The sequence below is a fragment of the Gekko japonicus genome, unplaced genomic scaffold (assembly GCF_001447785.1).
Source record: "Gekko japonicus isolate JY-2015 unplaced genomic scaffold, Gekko_japonicus_V1.1 scaffold313, whole genome shotgun sequence".
Taxonomy (NCBI): Eukaryota; Metazoa; Chordata; class Lepidosauria; order Squamata; family Gekkonidae; genus Gekko; species Gekko japonicus.
This window is the reverse complement of record NW_015174283.1, coordinates 1,133,053-1,146,893: the sequence shown is the minus strand read 5'-3', so window position 1 is coordinate 1,146,893 and position 13,841 is coordinate 1,133,053. Positions and strand designations below refer to the sequence as shown.

The 13,841-nt window shown below is 48.4% G+C and overlaps 1 protein-coding gene across 1 annotated transcript in view; it reads right to left on the bottom strand.

Annotated features, from left to right (window-relative positions):
• The window catches only part of NRXN2 (neurexin 2), a 419,710-nt gene that overhangs the window by 322,608 nt on the left and 83,261 nt on the right, over positions 1-13,841 (bottom strand). Inside the window, exons 4-5 of the mRNA XM_015423902.1 lie at positions 9,520-9,588; positions 252-257 (exon numbers count right to left, since the gene is read on the bottom strand). Coding sequence (XP_015279388.1) covers positions 252-257; positions 9,520-9,588 — 75 coding nt within the window. The remainder of the gene's footprint in view (positions 1-251; positions 258-9,519; positions 9,589-13,841) is intronic.

Here is a 13,841-nt window from a genome sequence, read left to right as displayed (position 1 = left end):
TAAAAATCGAAAAACACCCCGCTGCCCCCCCCCCCCCCCCCCGGTAATCTCAGGGACAAACCTAGGTAGCCTTTTCTACTGGGAAGGCAACCTAGAGATCTTCTAAATAAATAGCTCCCCCCCATAAACTCCATCACCCCCACTTAGCTAATTAAGATAAGCACAGGGGCAGGCCCTGATCTGCTAAGAAAAGGCAAGGAGCAGGGCCTTTGTGGTGGTGGATCTGCAGCACTCCCTTCAGAGACACTCACCTTTGCCTGCCTTTCCAAAACAAGTTAAACCATTTCTGCTTTAGCACTAGCTCAGAACAGTCACAAGAGCCAGAACCTACCTTGACTGGAACTGAGCAGACGGCATTACTAATGAAAATGATGTCATCAGGACATATCCCTTGACATCATCAGGCCCCGCCCCATGAGTCTTGAGGTTTGGGAACATTTAAATGTGACTGTTTTGTCATCACAGAGCAAGAAACAAATCCTGGAAGCAGGGTCAGAAAAGAAGAGACCAAGAAACCCCCTTAGCTGTTGGGGCCCTCGTCACCCTTCCTTCTCCCACCACCAGGGCCAGCCCAAGGGCTTATGGGGCCCCAGGTGCCAAAGCTGCCCCCCCCATGCCTTGGGGAAGTGGGAGGTGAGCCTTCCACCAGCTCGCCTCACCCCACACGCTTCAGGGAAGCCAGCAAGAGGCAAGCATGGGGACCGCTCTGCTCGTTCCACACCCCAGGGAGGTGGGAAGCTGTCCTCCCGCTCTCCTTCCTCCCCATGTGGAAGGAAGAAGGAAGGACGCTGGCCCACCCCTGCACCTGCCCTGACAGAAGGGGGAAGGAGCAGGCTCCTGATGGGTCACCCACTGAGGCCAGGGGCACCTCTCAGCTCTGCTGCTTGCCACTGCAGACCCTGACACTGCAGGCTGGGCTAGTGGGCAACCCCCCTGCCTCTGGAGCTCTGGGTAATGCACCTAAGCCAGCCCTGCCCACCACCAGGCCACTGTTGCACTCCCCTGCTCTCAGCTACGGCCCTTAGCAAGAGCAGGCTTGGCCACTCCCAAAGCCCAACAATCCATGCATGCTGTGGTTGGAGCACCCAGGCTCCCGTGAGAACTGGAGGCTCCTGGGAGAACCCGGGAACCAGAAAGATGGTCCTGGACCACCATCCAGGCATCGGCACCTCTCAACAGCTTGCCTAAGACTTGCCACGCACCTCCTGCAACGCTGCTTCCTCAGTGGCCCGGAGGTTGTCGTCACACCGCTGAACCGATCCCACTTGGAGCTGCGGGCAGTCAGCCCGCTAGTTCAAATCCCAAGACCCGCCCTCTGTGTCCCGATCAACACTCCCTCTAAGCTCTGGAGTCTTGTGAGCAAAAATTCTACTTTGTGAGCAGTGTTCCCTCTAAGCTGGGTCAGTGTGAGCTAGCTCACAGTTTTTCAGCCTCCAGCTCACACATTTTTGTCTTGGCTCAGGAAGAATGGCTCCAGAGCAAACTGATTGATGCAGTAGCCAAATTGCTTGCTCACTGCTTTAATGCCAGTAGGTCACAAAGGAGAATTTTTGCTCACAGGACTCCACAGCTTAGAGGGAGGACTGTTTGTGAGCTACTGGCATTAAAGTTGTGAGTGAGCAACTTGGCTACTGCGTAAATTAGTTTCCTCTGGAGCCATCCTTCCTGAGCTAAGACAAAAATGTGTGAGCAAGAGACTAAAAAACTGTGAGCTAGCTCACACTAACTCAGCTTGCTTATTTTATTTATCTATTTTTCGCATTTATATCCCGCCCATCCCGTAAACAGGCGCAGGGAGGGTCACAACATTTTGATAAATACAATAAAATGTAAAACACATTAAAACATATAAAATCAATAGTCATGCTTGCTGTAGGGAGAATCTGGCCCACTGATGTAACTAGGTATGGCCAGTTACCAGTAAATGGGAGACCACAACCTGGGGAGGGGGGTATATGTGGACGCCCACTGCCTCAGCCAAAGGCTTAGAGGGAACACTGGTCCCAATCTGCAGAGGCGAGGCAGGTGGAGACCAGAGACAGGGATTTGTTCAGTGGTGGCACCTCTTATTTAGAATGCCCCCCCCCAAACCTTGTCTGTAGGCACTGGGCATTTATTCTCCTTACCCAGTCTTGTAAGACCCTGACCTGGGTGGCCCAGGCTGGCCTGATCTCATCAGATCTTGGAAGGTAAGGAGGGCGGTCCCAGGTCAGTAGATAGTTGGGAGACCACTGAGGAAGTCCAGGCAGAGGCAGGTAATGGCAACCCACCTCTGAGCATCTCCTGCCTTGAAAACCCGGGGGGGGGGGTCAACCGTAAGTTGGCTGCAACTCGATGGCACTTTCCACCATCATCAGCCTTGTAACAGAAGGCTTTTAAGCTTTTTTAAAGAATGAACTGCTTCTAGGCAGAGAACTGTATTAGGCATATCATTTTAAGCAGCTGCATTTTTGTTTTATGCTTGTTTTTGTGCTCCTGTTTTGCGCTTTTGGCTTTTTATTGTTAGGTTTTATGTTGTTGTCTTTAAATAATTTTTCTTTCTTTTTTTTGTGAGTTGCTTTCAGTAGGTCTCTAGAGAAGTCACTGGATAGACAGAGATAGAGAGACCGAAGCAATTCTTGAGGATCATTACAAGCACATCCCTTCAAATAATCAACCATGTCCTTGTGGTGCCAGGGTGATAGAGACTGTATCCCCTGTGCTGACGTTCTGTAATTATTAGAAAGGATGATGAGCTAGATTCCAGTCCCACAGCACTTTAGAGACCAACAAGATTATGGGCATATAAGCATTTGAGAGTCAAAGCTCCTTTCGTTCAGAGTACTTTGACTCTCAAAAGATCATATCCCCAAAATTTTGTTGGTCTCTAAGGAGCTACTGGACTCAAATCTTAGCTCTTCTACTGCGGATCAGCATGTCTACCATCTTGAGACTATAAAGGATGATGTCATTGCTCCACTCTTGGCTAGGATACCAGGCTATTCCGCAAAAGAGCTAGTTACCCTTATTCTTGCTGGAATAATGTACTTTCCACTGTATGTACGTATCAGTCATTGAGATGAGATCCTGGATGTTGAAAGAACTAGACAGAGAGACACATACCTACCGGGATTTGCAGTGGGGGCAGTTCTGCAGGGCCTGTGAGACGGAGCTCTTCCACCAGGCCTTCGATTAGGAGCCGCCTTAAACACCAATGAAATACCCTGTGCCCTGGCTTTACCACCTACAGCCTGGCGCGCCACATAAATTAGTCGACCAAACCGAGCCGTTGTGAGAATGCCATCAGGACTAACACCGAAGTAGTTTTATGGTCTAAATTAGGAATCTTGCTCTTGTACTTTATCTGATCTGGCACTTTAGGAAAATGAACAACTGATTGTTTATGTATGTTTTACGTATGTTTTAAGTATATTTTATATATGCATTTTATGTAAGCTGTCCTGAGCCCTCCTTGGCAAGGAGGGCGGGTTATAAATCGAACAAATAAATAAATAAATAAAAATAACTCTGGACCCTATTTTATGCAATGCTCTCTGTTTCCAACAGGAATAATAGTCGATCAGTCAGTTCTTCACTTGCCAGTCTGTGATGTTTTATTCCCACCGTTACAATTTTAAAAACAACTTTTATTTAAAGTCACCCAAAATGTTATGAATAAAGTTTGCCTATGACTATTTTAAATTAATAAAATATATATCCAAACTACACATAATGTAGAGATGGGAGAATAGCTGTTGACACACAAACTTTTTATATGATATTGACACATATGCGCTCATTGGGTGCGTTCAGACGGGCTGTTTGGTCCGCTTTCAGCATGCTTCACTAATGGATTTTCTATCCACGTTCACACACCCAACATCTGCGCACCATCCCCAGCCGTCGCTTTCTGGCTCAACTCCCTTTTAAAATTGAGTATTTTGTTACCAGATCCCCAAGTGGTGTTTTCCTGATTCTCCGGTTCTAGATGCATTTTCTGACATCTGATCGCTCCTGCGGTGTCAAGCCACTTCCGGTTTAAACCCCCTCCCCCCTCGAAAGCTGCCCGAGGCTTCCGCTTTTCGCCTGCCATTTTTTAAATGCGTTGGCGGGTGCGCGCATAGGCAGAGCTCCGCCACTGCGTTAGAAAACCGTCATTTAAACGGTCACTTGTTTTAGCGTTTAGATGATTTCGGGATCTCACAGAGGCCATTTAAAGGGAAGTCTTTTATTGGAGGGGTTGGATTGATTGGCCCTGATGGTTCTGCACATGAGTCATGATAGTTTCCCTCCCTTCTATGGAGGGGCGCCTACGCGCATGCGCAAACTGAGGAATTTTTTTTTAAATGCCGACACACGCTCCCGCGAATCAGTAGTGTAGACACCGGGGAGCGACGTGACTGCGTGGTGAGGCGGGATAAGGGAGGTAAGTGTGATCGCGATTATCCAGATCAAATATAATCAGGTTAGAACCGGAGCAGTTTAACCCGCTCTCAGCACGCCGCCTGACCGCACTCGTAGTGTTGGAGACAGTTGCACGTTGTCTTCAAAGAACTGAGTAGAATGAATTCATTGAAAAATAGAGAAAATGCTAGGGATTCACAAATGGGCAGGCCTTGTTGTTGAGGGAAGGGGAGAGGGGTGCCTTTGCTGGAGCTTGTGGCATTTTAGTGAAAGGCTGTTGTGGATGAGCAAAGAAATGGTGCTCAGTCTCCAAAGGATTCTGAATTTTAAAAATGCCACAAGATGACACAATGTGCAGCGGAAAGGAGGTGGGGGAAGAGATGCCATTCATCCCAATCCCTACATTAGAAGAAGAAGAAGAGAAGAGATTGGATTTATACCCCGCCCTTCACTACCCAAAGGTGTCTCAGAGCGGCTTACAAAATCCTTTCCCTTCCCCTCCCCACAACAGACACCCTGTGAGGTGGGTGGGGCTGAGAGAGCTCTGACACAAACTGCTCTTTTAGGAACAGCTGTGCCAGAGCTTGTGACTGACCCAAGGTCACATCAGCAGGTGCCAGTGGAGGAGTGGGGAATCAAACCCGGTTCTCCCAGATTAGAGTCCACACACTTAACCACTACACCAAACTGGCTTTCTATAGACAATATCTGTATGTGCGGCTGCTTGTAGAAGAATCATTTTTACTCCAGGTTCAGGATGCTGCACTCTGATGCAGAATGGACAGAAAATGCAGTATCCTGCAACAGAAAGGCAACCCTGAAGGAAAACATCCCGATATAACACACAAGAAGTTGCCTGGCAAAACCTCCCCATCCCATCATTCCTGGATCTCTGGTTCCTTTCTTTACACCTGTTCTGCGGTGTAAGGAAAGGAAGTGAGAAAGTGGGTGGGGCCAAGCAGGGCTTTTGGCCAGCAGGACTTCTGATTGGCTGTGCAGCTTTAAAAACAAATTACTGTAGTGGCATCTGTTGGATTTTCACAAGAATCTTCATTGTACGACTGAAAAATAAGCCGCGTGCCAGAAAATATTTTTAAACAATATGTTCATTTCAGAAGGCGCCTTGCTCAACAGAGCTTCTGCCTGAAATGTTGGAGAGTTACTACTACTAGAGTTATGCATGACCTCACTCGATTCAGTTTTGAGGTTGGCTCCCCCTTTTTGTGGCAGCCATTTGGTGGTTGCATGCACCACCCAATGTCAGAAATCCCAAAGGTGCCCCACAGGCTCAGAAACAGTTGGGGAACCCTGCCAGAGTCCAAGCTCTGATGCTACAATTTCCTTCAAGGGGGGAACTGATCTCTGTAATCCAGAGATCAACTGTAATTCCAGAAGCACTCCAGGCCCCAACCTGGATGCTGGAAATCCTAAAAGAATCCCAGAGCCAGAGAGACCAATGCTCCCTCTAAGCTGTGGAGTCTTGTGAGCAAAAATTCTACTTTGTGAGCTGCTGGCATTAAAGCTGTTAGCGAGCAATTTAGCTACTGCATACATTAGCTTGCTCTGGAGCTGTCCTTCCTGAGCTAAGACAAAAAATGTGTGAGCCAGAGGCTAAAAAACTGTGAGCTAGCTCACACTAACTCATCTTAGAGGGAACACCGAGAGAGACCCCTTTTCATTCCATGCTGAACGACAACCTCCCTCCCCTCCCTGAGCTCTTTGGACAGAAAGCCATGATTGCTGCAGGGAAACCAGGCAGGTGGACCACAGGGCAAGGTGGACCACAAATAAGGGGAAGACGTGAGCTCTGACTCACAAAAGTGCCTGCTGCAATCAATGTTGATAGTCTGGAAGGTGCCAGTAGATTTCTGTTTTATTTTCTTCAACAGCCTTCTGCTATCCTTCCGGGAATCCTGGCCTGTGGACCAGCATAGATAAACACAACACAAGCAAGGTGCTGTTGGCGGGATCTGGGGCCTGGGTGTTGCATCCAGACAGCTGCCTTGTGCAAATAGCTCTTTAGCCCGGCTTGTACAAAGCTCCTTCTGCCCAGTGCCAGGCTCACCCATCTTGCCCTGTGCCATCTCTGCCACGAAAGGCGCAAGCTGCCCACTTTGTGCACTTCCTCCCAGAGCATCCTGATTGAAATCAATCACAGCCTTTTGTATATTAATGGCATCTTATTTGTACTGAATGCATCATTAATGTTAACGATTCCTGGGAGTTTTCCCCCACTCTCCCTGGACGAAGCGTATTAATTGCTCACGTTGTAATTAAATATTAAGGCTGGGATTTTTCACGCTCTGCGCAGCTGGCATGGGGAGGGGGTGTGGGGGGTGATCGGGGCGCAGAGGTTGGCGTGAGCCGCTCGGAAGCCAGGGGCACCTGGGGAGAGACAAGGTTGCAAAGTGGGCAGGCTGACACACTCACACAATGTCAAAGTGTCTCCCAGAGATGTGCACACGCATGAGTGCTCGTGAGCAACGAGGTATGCAAGCGCTCCATAACGTGGAAGAGAATGGCACCCAGCAATTCCAGAGCAGAGGCAAACACAGGCACACACAAATGCACCCACGCACACGGTGCTATATATTCACGGGCATTCACTATACAAAGACAGCGATGCAGATGCTCTCACCAGATACCATCTTACCTAAGTTTGGTTACAGAGAATTAAAGATAGTATTAGAAGTTGTCTTGACCCAAACCTGCAGTTTACAAGATAATATGGATGTGGCAGGAAAGCAGTTCTTGCAGGGCAGAACAGACAGGAGGGAGGGAGGGAGGGAGGGAGGGAGGGAAGGGAAGTTCAACCCCTCCCTCCTCTGTGGATTGTCCCCGCCAAATGCTCTCCCCTTTGGCTTAGCTTTCTGATTTCTGCAGTCCAGCTGCGGGGAAAGAAATAATTGAAACAGCCAGGGTCCAAGAGAGGCATTTGCAGGGGAGCACCAGAAAGCAGAAGAAGTTCTAAGCACCCCCCCTGCCCATCCATATGTTCCCCCTGAAAATGCCCCAGCATAATAAAGAAAAAAAGCACAAGGCTGGGAAGAGTCTCAAACTTCCATGGGAATAACTTCTATGCAGTGTTTTTAGGGGGAGGCAATGAAGCCACAAATACTTTTTTGCCTCCGCACAGATGTTGCAGTGCTGCTCCCCAGGACCCCCAGAAAGGAGCAATCCTCCCACTCACACAACCCCTCCCCATACATTACACATACAAGAATTTTCCGTCCTTCCCAGCGAATCTGACCATCCGGAATAACTACTTCCTCCTGCAGTCAAAGTATTAGGTTGCTTACTCACAGCACAGGTTACCATCACTCCCACTCGGACCTTAAAATGCAGACACGGAAACATACACCCCTGGCTGCCAATGCTACTATAGGAATGCGGATGTATACCCCCCAAAATGCCTCATCTTGTCTCTGACTACAAACAGCACATCAAAAAATAAATCCCGCTTTATGTGGGGCATGGCAGGGGCACTGTTCTCCTGCATTTAGCTTCTAACAGCAGGACAGGAAGAAGAAGGGCAAAATTCCATGTCAGGACGGACTACGTGGAGCACCCCATCCCATGCCCTTGCAGGGGCCTCACACAGTGTTGGGGTAGACGGGTACACTAGAGGCCTTTAAAAATCCTCCACAAACCCAAGAAATGTTACTGTGGGCGACAGCAAGAAATGCAGGAGCCAGAACCTCACAGCCCTGCCAGGGTTTCAAAACCACACAATCCACCAACTAAAAAGCTCCAAAAAAGAAATAAAACACACAATGCGGGCCTCCCTTGAAGCAGATCCGGCTCCACACAAGGTGACAAGCGTACAGTCCTCCAGCACTTTACCTTAGCTTCAAGCGTAGGAACAGGGCTAGAAAACATTTCATATTCAGCATTTTTTTTCAGCAGGACATCCGATTGTTAAGGAATCAGCCCTATCTATGGAAGGCTCAAAAACACTTGAAATACCTCAGCACCCCAAAACAAATTTTCCAGCCCCTGGAATTTTCCCCAGGCTTTAGCAAAAAGCAGTGCCAGAAATTCAAGGCTGAGAACTTCCAGGTATTTCCCCCATTTGAGGCCCACCACCAGTGTTCCCCCTAAGCTGAGTTAGTGTGAGCTAGCTCACAGTTTTTTAGCCTCCGGCTCACACCTTTTTGTCTTCGCTCAGGAAGGAGGGCTCCAGAGGAAACTAATTTACGCAGTAGCCAAATCGCTTGCTCAAAACTTTAATGCCAGTAGCTCACAAAATAGAATTTTTGCTCACAGGACTCCACAGCTTAGAGGGAACATTGCCCACCACTCTCACTGATCCAACCAAAAGAACAAAGTTAGAGTCAAAGTTAGTGGCCCTGGTCTCTACCGAAGTTCTTCAGATCTAGCTGTTAAGTGACGAGAAGCACAAAAGTGTTATGCATGCCTCAAGGGAACTGAACAAGCAGACAAGCAAAGAAACAGAAACAGGCATAAACCCCAAAGTGGCAATTCTGTAATGTTTTAGTTGATGGTGGTAGGTGTGTTAATCCCAGTGGGCAGGGAGGTCAAAGTCCTTACAAACAGTTCCTTTAGGGCCAAGAGTTGGATATAGAAATATGCAACTTTTTTGAGTTTCACAGAACTTTTCATCAACAGCCTGGGAAAGGAGTAAAGCCTTACTTTTAGCATTTAGCAAGATTGACTACAAGCGAATGAACGCATATAAATAGCTGTGTGTGCCTAAAGTGCCATCAAGTCACAGCCGATTTATGCTGGCATCAGCAAGGGGCTTTCAATGTAAGTGAGAAGGAGAGGTGGTTTGCCATTGGCTTCCTCTCTACAGAGCCTTCCTTGGTGGTCTCTCATCCAAGTACTGACCCTGCTTAGCTTCTGAGATCTGACAAGATTGGGCCACACCATGCTGTCTTGCCGCCTTCCCTCCATGTAAGCAGCTAGTTATGAGCAATACACGTTTTTGCCTAAAGAGTTCTGCAGATTCCAGAAATCTGCATTCTGTAAAGCAACTTGAACTAATCTAAGAAAAGGAACCATTTTGGCTATTTTGCACCTCCTAATTTTGCACCTCAGGACATTTTGGGTCTGTGTCTCATGTTTGTGTCAGAAAGATGGATTTGATGTGCGCATGGGGGGTGTTGCACTGACCTTTTGATGTCTGGTGCACCTCACTGGCTCCTCTCCCTGCCCCCCCTTCGGAGTACAGTAGGGACCCTACTGGAGAAGGAGAACCACAGCATTAGGGAGGAAAGAGACCCAGAGTATCATCCCCCACACATCCCAGGCAAAGGCGGATGCCCCACACACTGGCAGCCAAAGGCTGCACACTCACTTAAGAGTCATAGAATCATAGAGCTGGAAGGGGGCATACAGACCATCTAGCAGTCCAACCCCCTGTCCAGTGCAGGACTTCTATACACACAGATTCTGAGTCTGACTGGCACTTTTGCCTTTGCAAAGGTAACTGGGAGCCCAGGATTACAGCTAGGGCTTGGCCCCAGGTCACCTCCTAAGTGCCGGAGCCCTTGCACCATGGGAAGCAAAGTTCCCATGAGCCCATGCAGAGTGTGAGGTTAAATGAGAAACCAGGGCTCATCCTTGCTACAGGTGACATAATTAACCACTGCCAGAGCACGCAGAATTCCTGACACTCACCAGCCGATGAGTTCAGCCCTGCTAAGCATATATGCTCCCTTGTGTAAATGCCAAGGAGACACGAGGCTTAGGGGGCCAGTTTGAAAGTTAACCTTTCTCCCCCTCCTTTGAAGAACACACACAAAGGACACTGAATGGAAGACCTCGATGCAGGAGCAAGCAGAAAGAGGCTCATGTTCGTGTTGTTCTTTCCCGTCAAACCCACATGGATTTTCCATCTTCTTTTATGATGCATAACTATTAGACCTTGGATCAGGCCGCCACTCATCAGGTGGGGGCCTGCAGTTCCCCCCTAGGGCTGCCGACCTCCAGGCGGTAGGTAGAGGTCTCCCACTTTCACAATTGATTTCCAGGTGACACAGAAAATGGCCACAGTGGAAAGTGGACTCCATGGCCTTATACTCCATTGAAGTCCCTCCCCTCCCCAAACCCCACCCTCCTCAGGCTCCACCCCCAAAATCTCCAGGTATTTCCCACCCCAGAGCAGGCAACCCTAGTCTCCCAGAATTAGAGAAGAAGAAGAGTTAGATTTATACCCGCCCTTCACTCTGAGTGGCTTACAATCTCCTTCCCTTCCTCTCCCCACAACAGACACCCTGTGAGGTAGGTGGGGCTGAGAGAGCTCTGAGAGAACTGCTCTTGAGAGAAACAGCTCTGAGAGAACTGTTGCTTGCCCAAGGTCACCCAGCTGGCTGCATGTGTAGGAGTGGGGAATCAAACCCGGTTCTCCCAGATTAGAGGCCGCCGCTCTTAACCACTACACCAAACTGGCTGATCTCCAGAGATCAGTTCCGTTGCAAAAAAATGGCTGTTTTTGGAGGGTGGACTGGACTCAATGGACTGTATGGCATTATACCCCCATGAGGTCTAGGGTTGCCAGCTCTGGGTTGGAAATTCCTGGAGATTTGGGGGGGTGGGGTTTGGGAAGGGGCAGGACCTCAACATGGGTCATGCCATAGAGTCCCAAGCAGCCGTTTTCTGCAGGGGAAGTGATCGTGTCTAGAGATCAATTGTAATAGTGGGAGATCTCCAGGTGCCACCTGGAGGCTGGCAACCCTACTGAGGTCCTTCCCATCCCCAATCCCTGCCCTCCCCAGGCTCAACCCTCAAATCTCCAAGACTTCCTGACCTGGAGTTGGCAACCCTATAAAACGTGGCATGTTGAACTGGCTTCAAGGAGCCCCTGTGTGCCTAAGCGGAGAGTATGTCTTGGGCATAAGGGATGACATCCAGGCAGGCTTGAGCCCAGGCATATTCATTTTTAGAAATTCTCCACAAAAGATGGAGAGAACTGATATACTCCATCACCATTTATCCAAAGGCCAAGCCCGCCCACCACTGACTATGTCAGTTCTGTATCTGGGGCCTGCTGCTTTCAGGGGCTGGCTAATGAGGAGCGGATCCTGGGTCCCCCCACAACAGGGGCTTTTCTTGTGACAAAAAAGGAGCCACTGTTTGGCCTTGCTGCGTTTCATTCTGTTCTCTTCTTGGAGTAAAATGCTGCAGTGTGTGTGTGTGTGGGGGGGGGGTTCTGCTCACTTCCCTCCACTTCTAGACTAGGGGGTTCTCAGACTCCCACTGTGGGGCCCACAGCAAATGCACAGTGATTCAAGCCTTCTCCAAACACAAAATCTCACTTGCAAGGAAGAACAAAAAAAAGGGGAAGCGTGACTTTTTCACAGGAGCCAGCAATACAGCTCACACCAGAGGGAACATTCATCACTGAATACAGCATCACGGGCTTTTTGTTTACAGAAACCAAACATAAAAAGCAAGTTTCTAGCTCTCAAGACCATGAAGATATGCTTCAAAGCACACAGGAAATCTTTGGAGAAGTTCAATTGTAAATGTGCAGTGGATGCCCATCCATATTGGTAGGTCTTCCCTCCATGTGGCGCTTCAGTTGCAGGCATTTTCTAAGAGGTGAAGGAACAACATTTTGTGCGTGGAAAAATGCAAAAGGCAAACAGCCAGGTAGGGCTTCTGCCTTGCTTGAAGGCTTCCCAGATCAAGAGCATTTGGCTGGTTACTGATACAAACAGAATGTTCGACTAGATTACCCCCGCCATTGGACTACACAAACCCCAGCAGGGCTCATTTTATGTTCTTAATACACTACGAAACCTCCCTCCACCCCAGTTATCAACTCCTGTTGTTAATGCTGCTTGGAATGTTACTGAGTATTACTTTGGCATCACCGATTCATACTACTTTGTAAACCCTCTTACATGTTTTTTGTTTATTTTAATTCTTTGGAGGTGCACAGATTGCCTGGGTTTAGCTTCACTGAATTGTGGCCTCCCCCCCACCCTTGGCGCTGGGACAGCAGCAAGGATGGTCACCCAGCGAGATGTAGACATTATTTTCAAAACCTTTTCCTCTTTTGGAGGCTCCCCACTTCTCCTCTTCTGTTAGGGAAGCATCTGTTCTGCCCTAATCATTTTTCACAGCTCATGCTTTCCTGCATTGTGAAAAGGCTAGAATCTTTCTGGTATCAAACTGGGGCGAATGCCAGTATACCCAGCAGACCCTCCTGTAGCTTGGCTGATTCTCCTGCCCGCTCCAGCAATCTATTTACGTACACATGGGACCTGGCATTTTTGAGATTTGTAGGGTACTAAGAGAAAGTGGCCAACATGCTACTGTGCCCAGAAAAGCCTTCGGAAGCAGTCAACGAATCTAGTCATGCAATGACAGCAAAGTTTAATTTGCATTCAGATTGCAAAATCTGGAAGAAAAACATTTAAGCGCAGAGAACACAAGCCAGGTTCACACAGTCTTTTCTAATACAAAGTTAGGAACTTCTGAATTTCCACGAAGCTGCAGTTGGTTCCCAGTTCGTTATTCACACTTCCTAGTTCCTTATTTGTGAATCCAATTACAAACAGTGAGGATAATTTAAAAGGATGTTGGAGTAGGAAACAGCATTGGTCCCCTTTGAGGTGATGCTTATACCCAGAATTAAACTTTGTGGGTCTTAAAGGTGCCATTGGACTCAAACTTAATTCTCACATCTGCTGTTAACTCTTTTATTATCTCAGGTGGGGCGGCCGTGTTGCTCTGAAGCAGCAGAACAAAGTTTGAGTCCAGTAGGACCTTTATGACCAACAAAATCTTATACAAAATGTAAGTTTTCATGTGCAAAGCACGCTTCTTCAGACTTCTTTGATTATCTGTATGCCAATTTGCTGCTATGCACAGGTCTTACAAATAGGCTTGCCAAGCCCCCGCTGGGGGCGGGTAAATTCCCGCCCGGGAGGCCCGTTACCCTCCGCTGGAGGACCGGGCCCCGGGGGGGAACTCCACCCCCTGCTGGAGGGCATCCCTAGCGTGATGATGTCACTTGGAAGTGACATCATCACGCTGGCCACGTTGTGGGGGGGACACTCTGTGAATCGAGGGAAAACTCTATGGTTTCCCCTTAAGTCACGGTGCCCCGCCCCCAACGTGGGCGACGCGATGACATCACTTCCATTAAAGGTTAAAGCGCTTAGGGCTCTTTAGTTTGGAGAAACGACGACTGAGGGGAGACATGATTGAGGTTTATAAGATTATGCATGGGATAGAGCAGGTAGAGAAAGAGGTACTTTTCTCCCTTTCTCACAATACAAGAACTCGTGGGCACTCAATGAAATTGCTGAGCGGTCGGGTTAGAACGGATAAAAAGAAGTACTTCTTCACCCAAAGAGTGATTAACACATGGAATTCACTGCCACAGGAAGTGGTGGCAGCTACAAGCATGGACGGCTTCAAAAGGGAATTAGATAAGCATATGGAGCAGAGGTCCATCAGTGGCTATTAGCCACAAGGTATAG